Raw genomic sequence first — 23,964 nt, forward strand, 5'->3', positions numbered from 1 at the left:
AGAAAAGGGGGGAATTTTGAACAGAGCAGAGAGAGAAGTTTTTTTGGGGTATTCTTAGCAGAGTCAGTGTCGAGTTTGGGTGGTGGTAGTTGTAGCGGGAAAATTTTGTTGTGAGAATTTTGTGGAACTCTAGAGTTGGAGAGAATGTTCCCTAGGAGAAGAATGGAAGTATTGCAGTAGTTATTGAATTCAGAGCAATCAGAGAAGTTAATGCGGGTGATAAAGATACTAACCTATGGTGGAGAGGAAGGGTTGTCATCTTAGTGACCGTGCGGAGTGAAGGCCCTGAGGGACAGCAGCGGAAAATAGAGAAGGAAAGAAGAACACCCAGAAAGAAATGGAATGTGACACCCAAGGAGAGTTCTAAAAGCCGATTACCCAAATGAGAGGTGAAGAGCGACAGTCCGACCCTGAAAGTATCTCAGTGAAAAGTAGTGCCTGGACGCAGCACAGACCGATGAAGCGAGATAGGATCCTTTGCTAATATCAGCAGTGCAGAACTCACAGAAGAGTAACCTCAGATAGATTGCAGTATTCCACGGATGAACAGCCATTCGCTATCCAGACTACATCTCATATACAGATGGTTATGACAGCCCAGAGCAGAGAGAGAGAGAGAGAGAGAGAGAGAGAGAACCGAGCTGGGAGAACCGCTCAGCCAACTGAGTAAGTGCTAGTTAAGTACAAAAATCTTAAACTTAGTAATGGAAACGACTCTAGAGGAATAGTTATAAATTTAAGAAAAAAAAAATATATATAATATAATATATATATATATATATATATATATATAGGTGTAATACAAAGTAAGAAAGACAAATAGATAATTTGATTTAGATGTGGAAATAAGGGTAGCGAATTTAAGTATAAGTTTAATCAGTAGTTGAAAATGGAATTCTGACTAAAGTATGTATATTTCATAATAATTTTGGAAGGGGAGGCAGTGTTAAAAGAAAGATGAAGAGGTTTGTAACGGGGAAGAAAAATTACTTATATTGTTTTGTTCATACACTGATTTTACCTGTTGACCTACCTGGACAGTTAAGCAGTAAGAATACGGATTTGTGGATTATGAGATTATTAAATACCTGGATCTGTTGGAACCAATGTCGAAGTACATGAAGAAACATAATAGTGTATCAGAATTGGTAGTTTTCTTATTACAAAATATGTACACAGTTAATTGCTAGCAGTCTAACAAGGACCCACTGAATAAAGTACTCAGTTTGTTGTTTGTTACCATATAAATAGTATCAATAAAGAATGTTATATTTAGCCTATATGAGTTTGTCAGTCATTTTGAACCTCAGCCGGCCCGTGAGGGGAATGCATTATTGAAATCCCCTAGAGTCTAGAATCTTCTGGGAGATTAACAAGTCAGGTGTAAAGTGGGAGGGGACAAAAAGGGGAGCATAGAAAGGTTCAGAAAAAAAAATTAATTAAATAAGACTTATAGAATAAGGGAGTTGGAATTAAAGAAAAATAAATAATTAAGGAATATAAAGACAATATAGCCCCCCCACCACACAGATCTGCATTCAAAAAATAAGATTCTAATTGCAGTATGCTTTTTAGTGTAAAATTTGGAACTTCAGAATTTTCATTTGTGCAATCATCCTCTGAATTGATCTGGTTTACCACCGATGCCATTTCCACCAAATTCACTTTGCCAGCCTCTTTTTTCTACTGTAATCCTTGAACATCTTCCATAGTCATAAAGTCAAGACCTTACCTCCTACCGACTTGGCAAGTTCTTCTATCGCACTGATTCCGTTTTCTGCCAGTTCGACCATATTTCCTGAATGAAATGACTCTGACCATACAATTTTCCAACACTCATTTAATGTTGACAGTTTATTTCTTTGAGCGAACAAGCTATGATTCCAGCACAGTCCACAACTGAAAAATGTTTCAATGCTTCCATCACTTCAGTAGATTTGGAATCAATTATTTTCAAAATCCATTGTAACGATTTCCTGATGTAATAAGTTTTAAAGGTAGATATAATGCCTTGACCTAATGGCTGAATTAAAGAAGTTGTATTAGGTGATAGGAACATTAATTCAACTTTTGGATGACTTAAAATCTTTTGGATGGCCTGGCACATTATCCCATAGTAATAAAACTTTGAAATTTGGTTTTTCCCATTTAAATAGTTTTCCACAGCTGGCACAAAACAATTTAGAAACCATTCTTTAAAATAAATCGGCAGTAACCCAAGGTTTTTTTTTTTTTTTTTTATTTGCTTTCCAATATACTGATAATGCATTTTTATTTACACCTTTCATTGCATGAGGGTTAAAGGATCTATAATCTAGCATAGGTTTTATCATGTAATTTCCTGATGCATTACTGCACATAATTAATGTTACACAATCTTTTGATGCCTTAAAACCTGGTGCTGTTTTCTCTTTTTGTGAAATAAACTTTCTGTTGGGCATTTTTTTCCACAAAAGACCTGCCTCATTGACATTGAAAACTTGATGTGGTGTGTCCATGCTCATCAATAATTTTTGAAATTCCTCTGCATACTTCTTGGCAGCCCATTACATAACATAAGAATCACATTGAATTCTTACGTTATGTAATGAGAAGTGATTTTTAAATTACTCAAACCAACCTTTACAACAAACTCCAGGTTAGCAGAAGATTCTCCATTTTCTTTTAAATGGTTATAAATTTTTTTGGTTGGTTGGTTGTAGTTAGGCTTTAGGAGCATTGGCAACTAAACCCATTTTGTTCCATGTATAAACTGCAGCCATTATCAACCCACTGCAGGATGGAAGCCTCCTCAACATGAATTGTTGAGGAAAATGGACCATAATCTGCCACGCTGGTCCAGTGCGGGTTGACAGATCAACCGTATTTAGCGGTCGGGGCTTGAACCCCAGTCTACTCAACGAGTGTGTGCTACTGCACTCCCGCTCCTGACCACTCGGCTATGGAGGCCTCACTATTTTCTGTAAATTGCATGTGTTCTGAGGTCAATTTTCTGTTTGCTGGACGAAAAACCCGAGTTTCCAGGAGGAAAACCATGCTACCCTCATCGGAGACTGACTAACTCAGCCATGTTGTGAAAAATACCCATAAAAATTACTCCCGTCATCGGCGGGATTCAAACTCAAATCTTTTCCACCAGGTGTAGAGAGGACGGCAATCCTACCAACTGTGCTACCCACTAGGGCTAAATTTTTAGTGCCTTTTGTTTAATTACATTGCCATCTAATGGGATCCATTTTTTACTGCTATCGTCAATCCAAATACTCAGTGCTTTTTTTCCATTCACTCAATTATGGCTGCTCATTCCTGAGTGCCAATATTTGTGGAAATGAAAGATTCTGCAGCAATAGCAGTCATAATTTCCTGTTCATTTTTATTTACGGTCCGAATTGTTGCTTCATTTAAATTCGAACGTTTTGCAACGTATGATACCTTTCCCCCTTTTCTAAGACGATTCAAAATTTGTATCTTTGATTCTAGAGAAATACAGTTTCTTTTGAGCGGTGCTTTTTAACTTTCCTTATTTCATTATATTTGTTTCATTGCAACAGCCTTATTATTTATAATAACTACACCTTATAATCTCTCTTGGCTCCCTCACGGGCTCGAACCACAGTCTAATCAAGAAGCATGTGCTACACACTGCCGCTCCTGCCCAACTGGCTACGAAGGAATTCAAGGATGCTGTCATAATTATGGCTAAGGTTTGCTGACCTCTCTTGTTGTTTCCCTTAATATAACTGTATAGATCTCATTCACCCTGGGTGCCGTTTTCAGAATTAACAACAATAATTTCTCTTCCATTGGCATCTACACACCAGTAGAAGGAAACACTGATGAAATTGTAGAATTTTATGATGAATTATAAGAGATCATAGACCAAACTAACAAAAATGAATATCTCATAATGGCAGGGGGTTTTAATGCAAGGGTTGGTGCTCAATCAATAAACAAAGGTATAGGAAGAGAAGGCAAACCCATGGTCAACAATAACGGAAGATGTTTGATAGACTTCTGCATTTTTCATAAACTTAAAATCACAACTACATTTTTCAGACATAAGTATATTCATAAATTCACATGGAAGCAAGAAATGCAAAGTCTATAATAGACTATATTATCATTAATGAAAATTTAAATAACAAAATCAGAGACACTAAAGTATTTAGAGGCAGTGAAATTGATAGTGATCACTACCTACTAGAAAGTACTTTCAAAATAGAAAGAAATTATTTCATTAAAAAGAAGAAGAAAACACCACCAAAAACTACTAAGAAATTGAAAATACAATTTGGCGGAAGATGAAAGCATCAAATTACGTTTGGGGATATATTTGCACATCCGGAAATGTGAAAATGTATCCCGATTCACAAAGGGTGACATGAGTAACTGGGGGGCGCCTCCGTAGCCAGGTGGGCAGGAGCGGCAGTGCATAGCACACGCTTCTTGATTAGACCGGGGTTCGAGCCCGTGACCACCAAATACAGAGGATGTGGAAAGGTCAGGGAATGACCACCGCATATCCCCGGAGCAATATGGCCTTAGTTGCTAATGCTCCTAATAACCAAATAACAAACAAACAATGAGTAACTGGTTAAAAAGTCACTAGTTAAAGAAGCATTGCAGGATCATCTAGATACGACTGCAGGTAATAAATAATTCAGACACGGCATGGGTTTGTTAAGAGGAGGTCTTGACTGACCAACTTGATTGGATACTATGATGTGGTCACAAAGGAACTGAATGCAAAAAATAATTTTGATATTATATACTTGGATTTCAGGAAAGCTTTTGATACTGTTGCACATGGAAGACTACTGTACAAATTGGAGCAGTACAACATTAAGGGCAAGTTGCTACAATGGATAAAAGGATGATTGAGTGGAAGAAGACAGAGAGTGGTAATCAATGGACACTGCTCTTCTTGGACTAATGTTATTAGTGGAGTTCCACAGGGTTCGTGTTGGGCCCATTGTTGTTTTGTATATACAGTAATACCCCGACTTACGCGAACTCGGAGTTACGCGGTTCTTGATTTTTTTCGTTTGGCAACGCTGCCGCCCACTATCTTCAAGGTCGTTTTTCATATGTTATCGATATACGGTGCGACGGCGGAGAATGAGAGCGAAAGATGAACAAAATTCAACTTTGTTGCTTTTATGTTTTTTATATCAGTGAAGGGGAAACACATTTCACCATAATAACGTAAAAACCAACACAATTCCAGCTATCGGTATAATCGCAAATGCAATTAGATCGAGTTTACTACCAGTTTATAACAGATTTCACTAGCAGAAACGCAACTGGATTTTTATTGTTTTATGGTAGTAACCCCTAGAAATGTGAGGTGTTAATAGTGTATCTCTGCCTTTATGGTGTTGTTTATTCAGTTGCTACATGCGCGCAGCTTTGTTTATGCGTATCAAGCGTGCCTCCTCGTTTTGTAATTGTGCTTTATTCCCTAAAAATGATAAAATACTTAATTAAAAGGTGTGAAAAGGAAGCGTCCTGGTGAAGACACTGCAGATTCAGAGAGAAAAAGAAAAGCAATTATCGATAAACAGAGGCGGACTGGGTCAAAAATTCTTACCCGGGAAAATTTATAGTGGCCTCATACTATGGTTTATGGCCAAAATCACACTGGCCCACCGGGGTTTCCCCGGTAAGGCTTATGGCCAGTCCACCTCTGTCGATAGAGAAAAAATATGAAATTGTGAAACGCTTTGAGCGAAATGAAAGACCATGTGATATTTCACGTGCTACAGGCCTAAATGAAGCAACGGCGAAAAGCACATGACAATTGCAAACTTGACAGGTTGAAAATTGAAAAGGGCTCAATTGTAAAGGGCTTAAAAATTTTAGAAAATATAGACTCCAACGAAGAACGCGTTATAGCTACAAAGCAAGGAATAAAAAAAATTATTAGTTTGCTACGAAGAAATTCTGCGTGAAAAAAAGAACGCGCTGTGTCGTCAGACGAATTTGTTAGATTTTATGAAGCCATCGACATCGAAATAACTTTTTTACGTAAGTCATTTGTTTTTTTTAATACATATTTTGTATTAATATGTATAAAGTACTGCAATTTTATTAATATTTTTCTTCTAAACTAGTGTTTTTGTTAGTCCTTGGTCCCAATTAAGCAAAATTTATATGTATTTATATGCAAAGTTGTACCCCGACTTACGCGAATTCGACTTACGCGATTTTCGTCGGACCCACCTATCGCGTAACTTCGGGGTATTACTGTATATCAATAATATTGATGAAGATATATCAGGCTTAATGTCCAAGTTTTCAGACAATACAAAGGTTACCAGGGTTGTCAATGATAGTATGCTACTGCAACAGGATCTGGAAAAGTTTGACAAATGGGCTGAAAAGTTGCAACTGAAATTTAACATTGACAAATGCAAAGTACATCATATGGGCACTACATCCAGGGTGGTGAAGAATAAAAAAGGCCTGGGGGTAATTGTGCAGTCAGATATAAAGTTTTCTGAGCAGTGTAGACAGGCTGCCAGAGCAGCTCATGGGGTCTTTGCTAGTAGGGATAAGGAGGTGATTATCCCTTTGTATAAGGCAATGGTCAGGTCACCCCCTTGACTACTGCATACAGGTTTGGAGGCCTCCTTTTACAGTGTTCTCCCCAGGACCCATTCGATAGGTCCTGTGGAGAACTGACCACCCAGCTAAAATATAAGCGATTTTTGCAGTACTGTATGGTACTGCTCACTGATCTCGATCAATATTAATTCAAACATACTATGCGATCGAGGTCAATGCAACAGGAGTATATAACATTAAATTATGCAATTAATTTTTTCTCTGGATCGCTTAAGTCAAATTTATAAATAACAGAAAATTTTATAATATTGCGAAGTATTACACTTCCCCACCCAGATACTTCATAATGCCACATGGCTAGCAAAATTTTCTGGGGAGAACACTGTTTTAGGAAGGATGCAGAGTTGCTAGAACGAGTACAGAGAAGGGCAACAAGATTGGTAAGGGAACGCATGGATCCTCTTACCAAGAAAGTTAAGTTCTGCAAATTTGGTGCATCTGGAGACTAGACACCTGCGAGGTATTAGTATTAATATTAGTAATGGCCACACGGTGCAAGAAAGGCTATGGCTTATGGTGCACCAGCCAAAACAAAAATAAAAAAACAAATAAAACAATGGTAAAAAAAAAGAAAACTAATAATTAATAAAAGAAAAGGAAATTAAACCTATCATCCTATGCATTGCCCTCACCCAAAGGTACTATCCAGATGACCTTTGAATTTCCCCAAACTGTCAGCCTCTACCACTCATGTAGGCAACTTATTCCAGTAATTTACAACTCGCTGGCTAAAATAAAACTTCCTGCAGTCCATTCTAAACATCTCCCTCCCTCATAACTTGAATTTATGTCCCCTAGTTCTAGCATTATTTCTAATCTACAAAATTTCATCCTCATTCATTTTACTGATGTCTCTCAGAGCCTTAAACACCTCAATCAAATCTCCTCTAAGGTGACTAGTTTCCAAACTCTGCAACCCACATATTCGAAGTCTTTCTTCATAAGGACACCCTTTTGCCAATCTCACCAGGCGAGTTACCATCTGTGCACCCTTTCAAGAAGCTCGATATCTTTCTTTAGGTGTGGTCTCCATACTTGAACACAGTATTCCAAGTGTGGTCTAACAAAAGCCTTATATAATGGGATTATCACGTCCCTATCTCTACTTGCAAATGTTTGATAGATCATTGATAGGACACCATGGGCCTTTCTTGCAATCTGTTTACAATGCTCAGAGAATTTCATGTCTGACCGTATCGTAACACCAAAGTCCCTTTCCTCCAGTACTGGGTTTAGTTAGCATTAGCATTAGCATTAGTAGAGGCATATGATGCAAGAAAGCAAGCTTATTCAGCATCAGCCAAAAAAAAAAAAAAAACACACACCACTCCCATTTCACCCCTCCGTTCGTTCGAAATACCTGTCCAGTTGAGCTTTAAATTTGTTTAGGCTATCAACTTCAACAAGTGATGGAAGTCGGTTCCACCAACCAACCACCCGCTGGCCAAAGGCAAATTTCCGCACATCTATCCGACATCCGTCCTTCCTCAATTTGAATTTATGCCCTCTGAGCTGATTATTCTGAGCAAGATGAAGAATCCCATTGGCATTGAGCATGCTCAAACCATTCAAAGCCTTATACACCTCTATCAGATCACCTCTCCGGTGCCTAGTCTCCAGACTCTGTAATTTGCAAAACTTAAGCCTTTCTTCGTAAGAGCAACCCTTTGTTCCATTCACTAATCTTGTTGCCCTTCTCTGTACCCGTTCCAGCAGCTCCACATCCTTCCTGAAATGAGGCCTCCAGACCTGTATACAGTACTCAAGATGTGGCCTAACCATTGCCTTATACAAGGGAATAATCACCTCCTTATCCCTGCTAGAAAAATTCCTGTATATCATTGACAAGACACCATGAGCTACTCTTGCAGCTCGTCTGCACTGCTCAGAGAACTTCATATCTGCCTGCACAATTATCCCCAGGTCCTTTTCATTCTCCACCACTGTCAGTGTAGTACCGCAGAGTTGATACGTTGCTCTGGGGTTACTATTTCCCATATGTAGTACTTTACATTTGTCAATGTTAAACTTCATTTGCCACCTCTCAGCCCATCTGTTCAACCTTTCCAGATCCTGTTGCAACAGCATAGCGTCAGTAGTGTCCTTAACAACCCTGCAAACCTTTGTATCATCTGCAAACTTGGACATTAAACTTGATATCCCATCATCAATATCATTCATAAACACCGAAAACAACAACGGACCCAACACTGAACCCTGAGGAACTCCACTAATAACATTAGTCCACGTTGAGCAGTGTCCATTGATTACCACTCTCTGTCTTCTGCCACTCAACCATCCCCTTATCCATAGCAGCAATTTGCCTCCAATGCCACACTGCTCCAATTTGTACAGCAGTCTTCCATGTGCAACAGTATCAAAAGCCTTTCTAAGATCCAAATATATAATATCAAAGTTATTCCCTGCATCCAGTTCTTTTGTGACTACATCATAGTATCCAATCAAATTGGTCAGGCAAGACCTGCCCTTAACAAAACCATGCTGCGTCTGAGCTATAACTGAATTCTTGTCTAGATGATCCTGCAGTGCTTCTTTAACCAGTGCCTCCATTAATTTACCTGGAACAGAAGTTAAACTAACAGGTCAATAATTACTTGTGTCAGCCTTTGATCCTCCTTTGTGAATTGGGGTTACATTTGCACATCTCCAGTCTATGGGTACCTCCCCTGAGTCCAAAGAAGCTCTCATAATTATGGCTAGGGGCTTGCTTACTTCCTTTGCTGCCTCCTTTAATATAACTGGATAGATCCCATCCACCCCAGGTGCCTTTTTTATGTTTATCCTCAACAATCTCTCCTCCACTTTCCTCTCAGTTATTACAAAATCATCCAGCTCACTGCCAATGTTTACTTCACCTGCGACATTCTCCTTCCTGAATAACTCCTCATGCGTGAATGTAGATGCAAAATACTCGTTTAAATTGTTAGCCACCTGAGCAGGATCCTCAACTGTTGAACCATCAATATCCAGTGGACGAATCTGATTCATCCCTTTCCTTCTTGAGTTTAAATATGTAAAGAACTCTTTTCTGTTTTTCTTTGCATCCTTTGCCAAGGATTTTTCGTAGTCTGCCTTTGCCTGCCTAATCTCCTTTGTGACTTGGTTACAGACCAACTTATATCTATCATAGGCTTCCATGTCACCCATTAATTTGTATGTATCCCATGCATTTTTCTTCTCTGCCACATGTCTCATTAGTTCATCTGACAACCATTTAGGCCTAAACCTTGAACAATATTTCTTAGTTGGTATGTAAAGCCTGGTAGCCTCCAAGATTAGTTCCTTGAATGCCTCCCATTTTAAGTTTGCTGTTGGTAACATCATCAGTTGGTCCCACTGTATAGAATTTAAATACTGTCTCAGACCATCATAGTCGCCTTTACGAAAACAAAAACCCTTCCCTTTACCTCTCATGGTAGTTACCTCCTTGAGTAAATCCCACTTCAACACACTGTGATCACTGCCACCTAGTGGTTCATTTACCTGCAGATTCTTAATGCATGAAGAATCACTACTGATAATCAGATCAAGAGTATTGCTCCCTCTTGTTGCCTCACGAACATGCTGATGTAGAAAACAATCATCCAATAAATCCACAAAAGCCTTGCTAGTGTGCGAGTGACCAACCCACAAATTCCAGTCAATATCTGGGAAATTAAAATCCCCCATTATAAGACTCTCTGATTTACTGGCCCACTCTATTTCCTTGTACAATATCTTATTATACTCATCAGAGTCATTAGGCCTATAGCACACTCCTACTCTCAATTTTGATTTCCCTATGCTTATGTCACACCAAACTGACTCGACACTGCCCTGTCCATCGATGTCAACTGGCTTCACTTCCTTGGATTTTATGTGTTTCTTAATTAATAGCATAACCCCTCCTCCCCTCCTGTCCTGTCTATCCTTTCTATACACATTGTATTCCCCAAATTCCAGTTCCGCATTACTTATATCTGTGTGACACCAAGTCTCTGATATCCCAACAATATCTGCCTTTGATGTTTTGAGCAATACCTCAAATTCATCAAATTTATTTACCAAACTCCTGGCATTGGTGTACACGCAGGTATACATGCACCTGTTTCTATTCTTAGCTACCCTAACACAACCCATGTGTTTACTTGTACCGCAATGACTCCCAGCAGTCTCTGAAATATCCTGCATCTTGTTTTTCAGGCTTCTGCTCATTTCAATAGAAGCAGTGCAAGAATCACTTCCACCTCTGCCAGTGGCTACTGTTAATCTATTAGTCCTTGTATCCCCCCCAACTAGCAGTTTTCCGACCCACCTAACACTGCCTCGACAGCATCAGCAAAAATTCTTGCACCCTTTCTATTTAAGTGTATCCCATCCCTGTAGAAGCAATCTCTCCTGTTAACAAGTACAGTCCAGGCTGAAAAAAATTCTACCCCTTGAGCCTTGCACAATCCCTCCAGGGCCGAATTGATCGACAAGGCTCTCATCATATACTCCCTCCTATCGTGTCTGGGCAGAATTGCAGACACTTTCAAATTCAACCCTAATTCACGGCTTTTTTTCAACAGTGACCTGTACTTGCTAAGTAATTCCGCCGGTCTCCTACTCTTAATATCATTAGTGCCAACGTGTACAACTATATCACCTTTTGTGCCCTTAAAAGATGATATCCGCTCTACAACGTCATCAACCTTTGCCCCTGGCAGACATACCCTGGTCCTATTCCATCTATCCTTTTTACAAAGCATGTTCCCCGTTTCCCTGACAATAGAGTCACCAACAACTACTAGTTCCTTTGGGACCAGTGCATTCTGCCTAAGGGGCTGCCTCTGTGTTGCCTGATGACCAAGTGCAAGCTCTGGCGTTGATGTGGGCAGCTGAGAGCCTGATGGGCCCCTCAATTTATTTCCTTCGAGGGCATCCACCCTGTCCTTCAAGCTCTCATAAAGGCCCATAACAACGCTGAGTTGTCGCCTGATTTCCTTACACTCCTTACATCGTGCACACACAAAGACATCCCCCATGGCAGTATCATGTCCCGTACCCGACTGCTCCGCAAACATCAAGCAAACAGTGCATTTTAAAAGACTGTGATTCAGAGGGCAACTGCCCCCCTCAGTTCTCCCCTGAACCACAGCACTCCCATTAGCTTGAGCCTTTTGCTTTGCTGCTCTGGTCAGAGTCATGATTCCGATTTAATTCAATAAAATTTCAAAACAAAAATTAAATCCTTAAGTTATATCCCAAAACAGTTATGTTATATATATATATATTTTTTTTTTTTTTTGTATCTAGTGTTTTCTACGAGTTCCCTTTATACAACTTCCGTATCACGTGTACCACTATAGTTATGTATTAATTATTTGTTACGATTAAGTCGTTATATATATATAGAGTTAAAAATACAATTTAATTGACAATAAAGTTTATCAAGATTAATAGATTTACTGATTAATTGACAATATTATAATATGCACTATACTACACTAAGCTTATGCTATCGTGTAAAAATGGCGGGAATTCTCGAACGGTACTCGTACGGACTCGTAAGTATTGATTTGCTTCCAAATCTCGCTATCTCAATTTAGAATAAACTAAGGATCCTGACTAGGTCTATAATCTACTTATAGAAGATAATTTGATATAACAATTGGTTAATAAATCGACTAAATTTGGTTAAAAAAAAAAAAAGACCTCTCGTTCAATTTGCAACACGTGGATTTGATACCGTTACCGATACTAAGTAATACCTACAAAATCTCTGTCTAAGTTAAACTTTAAACTAAGTATCGTAACTACGAATATAAAGCTACTCTAGAAAATAAATTAATTTGACAATTTAAGCTAATAAATCAGAAAATAAATCAGGAAAAACTTCTCTGTTCCAAGAGCTTCAAGGAGCTTCGTCCGCACAGGCTAACCTCGAACCCAGACTCCAGATTTCTAAACCCAGACTCTAAATTAATTTGACAATTTAAGCTAATAAATCAGAAAATAAATCAGGAAAAAAAAAAAAAAAAAAAATCAGGAAAAAAAACTCCACCAAGTGAATAAGTTATTTTGGGATTACTGTTTCCCAGGTGAAGTACCTTATACTTTGTTGGAATAAAGCATAGCTGCCATTTTTCTGACCATTCCTGAAGTCTATCTAGGTCTCTCTGAAGAAGCTCAGCTTGACAGTGATCATTAACTACTCTACCAATTTTAACATCATCTGCAAATTTAGACATCGCGCCCTCTATCCCTTCATCAATGTCGTTTATGAAAATTAAAAACAACAGTGGTCCTAATACTGATCCTTGGGGAACCCCACTTCTTACACCAACTCAATCTGAGGAATAGCCATATATCACAACCCTCTGCCTCCTGCCCTGAAGCCATCCTGATATCCATCTAAGGATTTTTCCAGTGATTGCAACCTGTTCCAGCTTATAAAGCAACCGCTCATGTGGAACTGAGTCAAAAGCTTTGCTGAAATCTAAATAAACAGTTGAAATTATTCCCTAAACCCAGCTCATGAGCGACCCTTTACAAAACCATGCTGAGTATCCTTAAGAATTTCAATTCTATCCAAATGATCCTGAATTCCCCCCTTGATCATTGCCTCCATGATTTTCCCTACCACTGAAGTCAGACTGCCAGGTCGATAATTTCCCACTTCATTCTTAGAACCACCCTTATGTATGAGAGATACATTGGCACTTTTCCAATCCAACGGAATCTCCCCAGAGTCTAGTGATGCTCACATAATTAGCCTCAATGGTTCAATGCACTCACTTGCTGCCTCCCTTAAGATTATAGGGTATATTCCATCAACTCCAGGAGCCTTACTGGCCTGTAAGCTCGAAAGTTTTTTCATTAAATAATCTTGTGAAATTTCAATATCATTAATTACATATTTTTCAACTTCGCTCCCACAATTTCCCATTGCCACAAAAGGTTTTTCTTCTGTAAATATCGATGCAAAATAACTGTTGAGTTCATCTGCAATGGCAGCTGGTGTATTTAATACTATCCCCTTTCCCTTACGTAAAGGTCCAATCTGGTTTGTCCTGCTCTTCTTAGCATTTATATATGTGAAGAATTCCTTATCCCCCTCTTTGCCCTGTTTGCTAGCGATTTCTCATAAACTGCCTTTGCCTGTCGAACCTTTTTTGTGGCTCTCTTACAGATCATCTTGTAGCTGTTATAGGCTTCAGTACTTTTTATTGTTCTGTTACTTTTCCATGCCCCCTTTTTCTGCTCAAGTAATGTGGCAACTTCACTATTCATCCAACTTGGAACCATCCTCATGGAGTATTTTTTTAATGGTAAATACTCATTCAAGGCGTCTGTGATTAATGCTTTAAAAGCATACCACAGTTCAATTGTATTCGTTCTCTGTGCGATATCTACCCAATTAATAGAGGCCAGTAGCACCTTAAGGCATTGTAATTTCCTTTTCTGAAATCATAACCCATTCCTTTGCCTTTTACTACTGCTACCTCTCTTTTCATCATTCACCGTAGAACTCCGTGATCACTTCCTACTACTGGTTCCTCTACTGTCAGCCCTGTTATATCATCTGATTCATGGGTGATGATGAGGTCTAGGATATTCTTTTCTCTAGTACTTTCCCTGACATGTTGATACAAATAACAGTCATGTAGTTAATTTAAAAATTTTGTTCGATTGTGTCAAGTTTCCTTCCTATTTTCTCCAATCAATTAGAGGCAAATTGAAATCACCCATAATAAGACATTGGCACTTACTTGCCCATTCCATTTGCATGTAGAGGCTTTCGTCATAATCTTCACAATCACCTGGTCTATTGCAGATTACTCCTACTCGCATTATACCTTTGTTTCCAACTATCTCACACCACAGAGATTCTATACTAGCACATGAAACGTCTGAATCCGGGAAAAGTTATCGTCGCACACAGGCTGCTTCTGATAAGAAGCATTACCCCACTACCCCTTCTATCTACCCTATCCTTCCTAAATACATTATACAAGCCATACTGAAACTCATCATCCCCTATTTCCGGGTGGCACCACATTTCCATAAGCCCAATTATGTCTGCATTACTTATTTTAACTAGCAGTTCGAATTCGCTCATTTTATTGATGACACTTCTAACATTATTATATAAACAATTAAGACTTACTGTTCTTGTATATTTAACAACCCTAACACAACACTTGAACTTTTTTAGGCTCTCTTCTCTGGCATTAGCTACCTGCTCACTTGAAACATTTCTGCCCTCAGAACATCTAGATAATATGTCCAGTTGGGGAAACAGATAAGAACTCTTGAGGTATGTGCAAGAGTTACTTTGACCAATATTATCAGATAAACGCATGCCAGTATTACCCCATCCCCCCCTAACCAGCAGTTTCCCTGAACCTTTAAGGTATCCTCAATAATACTGGCAAAAAAGTTTGCACCACTTTTGTTTAAGTGTATCCCATCTCTACAAAAAAAATTCCTGCTACCTACAAGTGTGAGCCAAGCTGATAGAAATTTCCCCCCCAAAAGCCTTGCAGAGTCCAAGTCTTGAGTTAATCCACAAGGCTTTTAACATATAATCTCTCCTATCGTGTCTGGGCAGAATTGCAGACACACAGATATTTTGGCCTAGCCCGCAGCATTTCCTCAGCATGGTCCTGTATTTTTCCAACAAATCATCAGATCGTGTACGTTTAATGTACATTTAATGTCCCCACATGAATAATAATATTCTCTTTACCCCTCTTAAAATCTGACAATCTGTTAGTGACATCATTAATAGTTGCTCCCGGCAGACATACCCTGGTTCTACTCCACCTATCCTTATTACAAAAAATATTCCCTGTTTCCCTGACAATTGAGTCTCCTAATAAAACAAAGTCCTTTTGAACCAGAGTAGTTTACACTTGGTTTTTCTGTTTTGAGGCCCGAATCGGGAGTGCATCACTTGGTAGATTGCTGGAGTTCCGAGTCCCTGATGAGCTCCCAGATGCATTATTCTCGAAGGTAAGTACCCATTTTTTCAGTGACTCAAATTGTTCCATCAGTGCATCAAATTGTAATTTAAGATCAGTGCACTCCTTACATCGATCACAAAGAAAAGAATCCCCAGATGAGCTATGATTAGTCACCAGGTCGACTTTGGAAAACATTCCACAGGTGCCGCAATGGATTAAATCATGACTCACACGTAAATCGCCATCGGCTATTTCTGTGTGAGTCACAATACCCTGTGACATGTTTAAGGCAGATCTCGTAATTACCATTATAAAATTAGCTAAATATCAATGAAAATTAACTTTAAAAAATGATATCTATAATATTATGAAAACCAAACTGTTACAGGAAAACCTATAACAAAATAATCCAACAATATACTAAATAAATCAAATATTTAAAAGCAATAATCAACAGTAATCCAATCCACTAAACTGAAGAGCCCTGACGAAGCGTGTCAGCTCACCTTGAATACCAACACTCATTTGAGTGTTGGCATTCAAGGTGAGCGTTCTTTATACACCTCAATCAGAGGTGATCTGATTGAGGTGTATAAAGTCTTGAATTGTTTGAGCAGATTCAATGCTGATGGTATTCTTGCTTTATTACTTGACTGAAAACTAATTTATATCTATTGTAAACTTTTGCATCACCTGAAAATGTATATGCATCCCCCATGCATTCTTCTTGTCTGCTACAAAACTCATCAGGACATCTGTCATCTATTTAGATCTAAGCCTCGAACAGTACTTCTGAATTGGTATAAAAAGCCTAGCAGCCTTTACGAATACATCCCTGAATGCTTCACATTTAGAATTTGATTTTAATAACTTCATCAGTTGGTCCCACTGCATAGAATTTAAACCATCTGAGACCACACTGTAGTCACCTGTGCAAAAGCCCTTCCCTCTGCCCCTGACAGTAGTTATATATTTAAATAAATCCACATCAATACTCTATGATCAATGCCACCTAGTGGTTCTTTTATCTGCAGATTCTTAATGAATGGAGAGTCACCGCTGATAATCAGGTTGAGAGAGTATTGTTTCCCTTGTTGCCTCTCTATCATGCTGGTGTAGGAAACAGTTGTCCAATATATCTACAAAACTTGTTGCTACTGTGTGAATGACCAACCTACAAGTTCCAGTCCATATCTCAAAAGTTAAAATCTCCCATTATAAGACCAACTCTATTTGTCTATACAGTTGCTAATTCACTCATCACAATCATTAGGGCTTTAACACACTCCTACTCTAAATTTTTATTTTTTTCATGTATTTGCTTATGTTACACCAGACTGACCCCACATTGCACTGACCCATGTCAGCTGGATGAACCACATCAGATTTTACATGCTTTTTAACTAAGAGCGTAACCCCTACCTCCCCCCCCTCCTATTCTGTCTATCCTTTCTGTACACAATGTTATTCCCATATTCAAATTATGCATCTCTTAAATATGAGTGACAACATGTCTCCAATATCCTCATAATGTCTCTTTGATGGCTTGACCAGCACTTCATGAAATTTATTTACTACACTCCTAGTGTTGGGGTACATGCAAGTATACATGCACCTGTTTTCACTAATAGTAATCCTAACACAGCCCATGTATTTGCTTGTTCCATGAAGAACCCCAGCAGGCCTTGCAGTCAGTGTATCCCCTCTACCCAGCTGTTTCCCAACCCACCTAACACTACCTCTATAACATCAGCAAATAATCTTGCACCTCTTTTATTTAAATGTATCCCATCCCTGTAGAAATAGTCTCTCCTGTTAAAAAACAACAGATAACGCTGAGAAAATTCAAATTCAACCCCATAAGCCTTGCACAGTCTCTCCAGGGCTGAACTGAGCGACAAGATCCTCATTAAGTACTCCCTCCCATCATGCCTGAATATAATTGCGGACACTTTCAAATTTATTCTAACTCATGACTTTTTCTCAACATTCTCCTGTACTTGTTAATAAAATCATCAGATCTCCTACTCTTAATATTATTAATGCCAAGATGTACAACAATATCACCTTCATGCCCTTAAAGGATGTATAAAATTTGAACTGTCTGAGACCACTGTAGTTGTCTTTGCAAAAGCAAAAGCCCTTCCCTCTGCCCTTGACAGTAATTATATCTTTAAATAACTCAAAATCAATACACTATGATCACTGCCACCTAGTGGTTCTTTTATCTGCAGAATCTTAATGCATGAAAAATTGCTGCTGATAATCAGATTGAGAGTATTGATCTCCCTTGTTGCCTCTCTAAAGGCAAAATTATTGGCAGGAATGTGCAGAGTGGATTTTTTTTTTTTTTTTTTTTTTTTTTGCTGGTGTTGTATATGCCTTGCTTCCTTCCATCATGCTGTTGATACTAATACTAAAGTACAAATTAGCTTGATATTCTTTCATATTTCACTGTCTTTTTAAATAAAAAAAAACAACACAAAAAAAATTTGCCTGCAAAATTATCCATATAAAATATTAAACAATATATTTGCAGAAAATTTACAAGAAATTGAAACAGGCAAAAGAGAAATAAATGATGTTATAACCAGCTTCAGCATCTTTGTTTACCTCTACACATACTCAACTAAATTACTTTCACTGTTATTCCCATCTGTTCATCAAATCATTTTGTCTAATTTTAATGGTTGGAATTTTGTTTTCACTCTCCACATTGTTACTAAATTCCTAAATTTGACAAGCACATATAAAGAAATCTATTTACAAATAACTATAAATCATCAATAAGTATCATGCATTTATTTAAAATTTGAAATAAATTTCTAACTGCATGTTAATCTCCTTTCACTAGTAGTCACCACTGAGGCTGGTAAATATAGCCAACGTTTATATAGTCAATTATCACAGAATAATTATCTTAATCAGCAAGGAAAACCAGTTTGGCTGTGCATTTTGACTAAATAGCAAATTTTGCCTAATGGCCCAAGAGGAAACCTTACATAGAAGAATAAATATTAATCATGTAAAAAAATTTAAAACCTTCAGTTTTTATTCTTAAATGCTGGACCCATCCCCTCCTTAAGCTGGTCAAAATTTGTCACCAGCAAGAATAGCTAACATTCAATAAACAGCTCCAGCAGGAATTAAAATTTTCCATACTGCACCATAATTGTACAAAATCGGTGGCACAAGGTATTACCACCTTTACTGTTGTGTCTCTTTACTGTTGCTGAGGAGTGTATTTTGTGACTTATAAAATGTGTGCTAGTGAGCAGTATGACTAAACTGCCTTTGCTATATATTGCCACAGAAATAAAACACAAGAAAATAAAAAAAAAGTAAACAGAGCACAAAAAGTGTTAATCAATGGCCCAAGGGAATATCTTGCATTTAGGAACAAAAATTTTAAAAAATTCTAAATTAGTGACAATCACATTGCTAAGAAGTATATCATGTGATTTGCCAAATGTGGTGATATGTATAAGCAACCTTTACCTTAGCAAGAAACCAAGAAAATTATGGCAAATTTTGACCAACAGCATAAGATACCTCACAGTAACTAAATTAAAAGCTTTTAAATTTTTTCATGTGATTGACTTTCATTATTATATCCAAGGTATTCTTATACATTGTAGTCGATTTGCCATGCAATATCCGACCAGAGTTCATTATATAAACCTGGTTCTAACACATGCTGAAAGAAAATTACCTTAGGCAGTAGATAAAATTCAGTCTGATTCAGTAAATTACATATTAATAGAGTGTATTAAGGCACAATGAAAATAAAATGTCATCTAATTAATATGCATACCAGAAAATAAAATTAAATGATTAACTGAAAGTCAATCATAGTATGATGGACTGGTGATCACAGCAAAGAAAGTGAACAATAAACATGTTAGTATGAAACAAAGTTGCTGAAGCAAGATACAGCATAATATGTTCCAATTTTACCGTGAAACACAATATACAATTAAATTCTTACCGAATTTGCAGAAAGGGGCTGTAGTTTACTATCCAAAGTCAAGATACGAAATCTAACTGCAATGAAAAAATCAACAAGATTATATCTTATATGTCATTTTGAAAAATTATAGGACTTTCATATCTTTCTAAGTGACACTTTCTCTGGTTCTCACTTAGTCACATAATTACAATACCATCAAAAGTTTTGAAACTAATATACATTTCAAGAAACTAAATATTTATTCAGGAATAACATAATAATTAATAATTTAAATATTTCAGTCTGTGGATTTTTTGGAAAGTCTATTAAACATCAACTGATGACTGCTTCAAGGAAGATATTGTTGCAGCTTTGTCCTCTTCGGAAACATTTAGTCTGAGTATTGTTATAACAAACAACCCTGATGTCTAAGCTTGGCTGCCAAGAGCATATCCAAAGTTTCATCAGAAAGAGAAACCATGAGAGCTTGCTTTTTTCCCACCCAGCTAGATATCCTTATGCATTCAGCACTGCTATGATGAATTGTTAAAATGCTTGGCATGATTTGAGATAATTAAGGGTTCAGTTCTGCAAATTGCAGCATCTGGAGGATAGATATGAGTTAATGCTGATATGTCTAGAACTGGATTATGAAATTTTAAGAGCAAAACAGTACAGAAAAAATGTAGCATCAGAAAAACTAATGCTATCATGGATAAAATACGGCTAATAGATTAACAATGACAATAAATAATTAAATAATATCAGCAACTGCTACAAAAGGAAATGAGTACCTTAAAAATAAATGCTGAAAAAAAAAAAAAACACAAATGGGTGGATTATAACAGCAAACATTGTTAGGGAACTGAAGATGTTTGCTGTTATCCATTGGGGACAGCGTTTTGCATCCAGACCAATGCAAAGAGTATACAAAAGGTAATAATGCAATGAAAGATTTTGAATTTCCATCATGGGTGTTACGACTGTATATAACCCTATGCTATAAACTGAATGCAATTTTACAAAGTGGTTCCATTATGCAAATATAAAATAGTAATAGTAACTGTGGCATGAAAGAAAGCAAGCATATGAGCTTATGTAGCATCAGCCAAAAAAAAAATTCACACAACCATTCCCTCTAAATGTTTGTCCAGTTTCTCCTTAAATTTATTTAACCGATCAACTTCCACAACGACAGATTGAAGTTTGTTCCAGCAATTAACCACCCGCTGACTAAAGGCAAATTTACATCTATTCTACAGCTGTCTTTCCTCAATTTGAATTTATGCCCACTTAGGTTCAAAATCTGAACAAGTCTGAACATAATCTAAACAAGGAATGCAGAACTGGAATTTGGGGAGTACAATATTTACAGAAAGGATAGGAAGGGAGGAGGGGTTATGCTATTAGTTAAGAAATACATAAAATCCAAGGAAGTGAAGCCAGTCGACATTGCTGGACAGTGCAGTGTCGAGTCAGTTTGGTGTGACATAAGCATTGGGAGATCTAAATTGAGAGTAGGAGTGTGCTATAGGCCTAATGACTCTCATGAGTATAATAAGAAACTGTACGGGGAAATAGTGGTCCAGTAAATCAGAGAGTTATAATGGGGGATTTTAATTTCCCAGATATTGGCTGGAATTTGGAGGCTGGTCACTCACACACTAGCAAGGCTTTTGTGGATTTATTGGATGATTGTTTTCTACATCAGCATGTTCGGGAGGCAACAAGAGGGAGTAATACTCTTGATTTGATTATCAGTAGTGATTCTTCATGCATTAAAAATCTGCAGGTAAATGAACCACTAGGTGGCAGTGATCACAGTGTGCTGAAGTGGGATTTACTCAAAGAGGTAACAACCATTAGGGGTAAAGGGAAGGGTTATTGCTTTCGTAAAGGCGACTACGATTGACTGAGACAGTATTTAAATTCTATACAGTGGGACCAACTGATGATGTTACCAACAGCAAATTCAAAATGGGAAGTATTCAAAGAACTTATCTTGGAAGCTACTAGGCTTTACATACCAACTAAGAAATATTGTTCAAGGTTTAGGCCTAAGTGGATGTCAGATGAACTAATGAGACATATGGCAGGGAAGAAAAATGCATGGGATACATACAAATTAACACGTGACACAGAAGCCTATGATAGATACAAGTTGATCTGTAACCAAGTTACAAAGGAGGTTAGGCAGGCGAAGGCAGATTACGAGAAATCATTGGCAAGGGATGCAAAGAAAAACAGCAAAGAGTTCTTTACTTATGTAAACTCTAGAAGGAAGGGGATGAATCAGATTGGTCCACTTTATATCAATGGGTCAACTGTTGATGATACTGCTCAGGTAGCTAACAAACTAAATGAATATTCTGCATCGACATTCACACATGAGGAGTTATTCAGCAAGGGGAATGCCAGAGGTGTATTCAACTCTTGCAGTAAGCTAGAGAAGCTTGTAATAACTGAGAGTAAAGTGAAGGAGAAATTGTTGAAGATAAATACAAGAAAGGCACCTGGGGTGGATGGGATCTATCCAGTTATATTAAAGGAGGCAGCAAAGGAAGTAAGCAAACCCTTAGCCATAATTATGAGAGCTTCCTTGGACTCAGGGGAAGTACCCATGGACTGGAGAAGTGCAAATGTGACCCCAATTCACAAAGGAGGATCAAAGGGCGACACAAGTAATTATAGACCTGTTAGTTTAACTTCTGTTCCTGGAAAATTAATGGAGGCACTGGTTAAAGAAGCACTGCAGCATCATCTAGACAAGACTTCAGTTATAGTTCAGACACAGCATGGTTTTGTTAAGGGGAAGTTTTGCCTGACCAATTTGATTGGATACTATGATGCAGTCACAAAAGAACTGGATGCAGGGAATAACTTTGATATTATATACTTGGATCTTAGAAAGGCTTTTGATACTGTTGCACATGGAAGACTGCTGTACAAATTGGAGCAGTGTGGAATTGGAGGCAAATTGCTGCTATGGATAAAGGAGTGGTTGATGGGGAGAAGACAGAGAGTGGTAATCAATGGACACTGCTCATCGTCGACTAATGTTATTAGTGGAGTCCCTCAGGGTTCAGTATTGGGTCCATTATTGTTTTCTGTATTTATAAATGATATTGATGATGGTATATCAAGCTTAATGTTCAAGTTTGCAGACGATACGAAGGTTGGCAGTGTTGTCAAGGACACTACTGACACTATGCTACTGCAACAGGATCTGGAAAGGTTGAGCAGATGGGCTGAGAGGTGGCAAATGAAGTTTAACATTGACAAATGTAAAGTACTACATATGGGAAACAGCAACCCCAGAGCAACATATCAACTCTGTGGTACTACACTAACAGTGGCAGAGAATGAAAGGGACCTGGGGGTGGTTGTGCAGGCAAATATGAAAAGTTTTCTGAGCAGTGCAGACGGGCTGCAAGAGTAGCTCGGTGTATTGTCGATGATATATAGGAATTTTTCTAGCAGGGATAAGGAGGTGATTATTCCCTTGTATAAGGCAATGGTCAGGCCACAACTAGAATACTGTATACAGGTCTGGAGGACTCATTTCAAGAAGGATGTAGAGATGCTGGAACGAGTACAGAGAAGGGCAACAAGATTAGTGAATGGAACAAATGGGTGCTCTTACGAATAAAGGCTTAAGTTTTGCAAATTACAGTGTCTGGGGACTAGGCACCAGCGAGGTGATCTGATAGAGGTGTATAAAGCCTTGAATGGTTTGAGCATGCTCAATGCTGATGGGATTCTTCCTCTTGCTCAGAATAATCACCTGAGAGGGCATAAATTCAAATTGAGAAAAGACAGATGTAGGATAGACGTGAGGAAATTTGCCTTTAGCCAGCGGGTGGTTGGTTGGTGGAATAGACTTCCATCCCTTGTCATGGAAGTTGATAGCCTAAATAAGTTTAAGGCTCAGCTGGACAGGTATTTCAAACGAACAGAGGGGTGAAGTGGAAGTGGTTATTTTTTTTTTTATTTTTTTTATTTTTTTTTTTTTTTTGGCTGATGCTGCATAAGCTTGCTTTCTTGCAACAAATGCCTCTACTAATGCTAAAGTGGAAGAATACTATCAGAATTCAGCATGCTCAACCAATTCAAGGCCTTATACACCTCAATCAGATCACCTCACAGGTGCCTAGTCTCCAGCTGCTGCAATTTGCAGAACTTAAGCCTCTCTTGGTAAGAGGATCCCTTCATTCCCCTCACCAATCTTGTTGCCCTCCTTCCTAAAATGAGACCTCCAGACCTGTATTCAGTACTCAAGGCATGGCCTGACCATTGCCTTATACAGAGGAACAATCACCTCCTTTTCCCTGCTAGCAAAATTCCTGTATATCATTGACAAAACGCAGTGACTTGCTCTGGCAGCCTGCTGCATTGCTCAGAAAACTTCATATCTGACTGCACAATTACTCCCTAGTC

General features: G+C 38.1%; 1 protein-coding gene across 1 annotated transcript in view; it reads right to left on the reverse strand.

Annotated features, from left to right (window-relative positions):
• Positions 1-23,964, reverse strand: part of LOC150083284 (CD109 antigen-like) — a 184,152-nt gene that overhangs the window by 113,371 nt on the left and 46,817 nt on the right. Inside the window, exon 4 of the mRNA XM_090378462.1 lies at positions 19,567-19,622. Within this exon, the coding sequence (XP_090234588.1) occupies positions 19,567-19,622 (56 nt within the window). The remainder of the gene's footprint in view (positions 1-19,566; positions 19,623-23,964) is intronic.

The sequence above is a fragment of the Mastigoproctus giganteus genome, chromosome 7 (genome assembly GCF_048544385.1).
Source record: "Mastigoproctus giganteus isolate SK-2022 chromosome 7, ASM4854438v1, whole genome shotgun sequence".
In the NCBI taxonomy this organism is placed as follows: Eukaryota; Metazoa; Arthropoda; class Arachnida; order Uropygi; family Thelyphonidae; genus Mastigoproctus; species Mastigoproctus giganteus.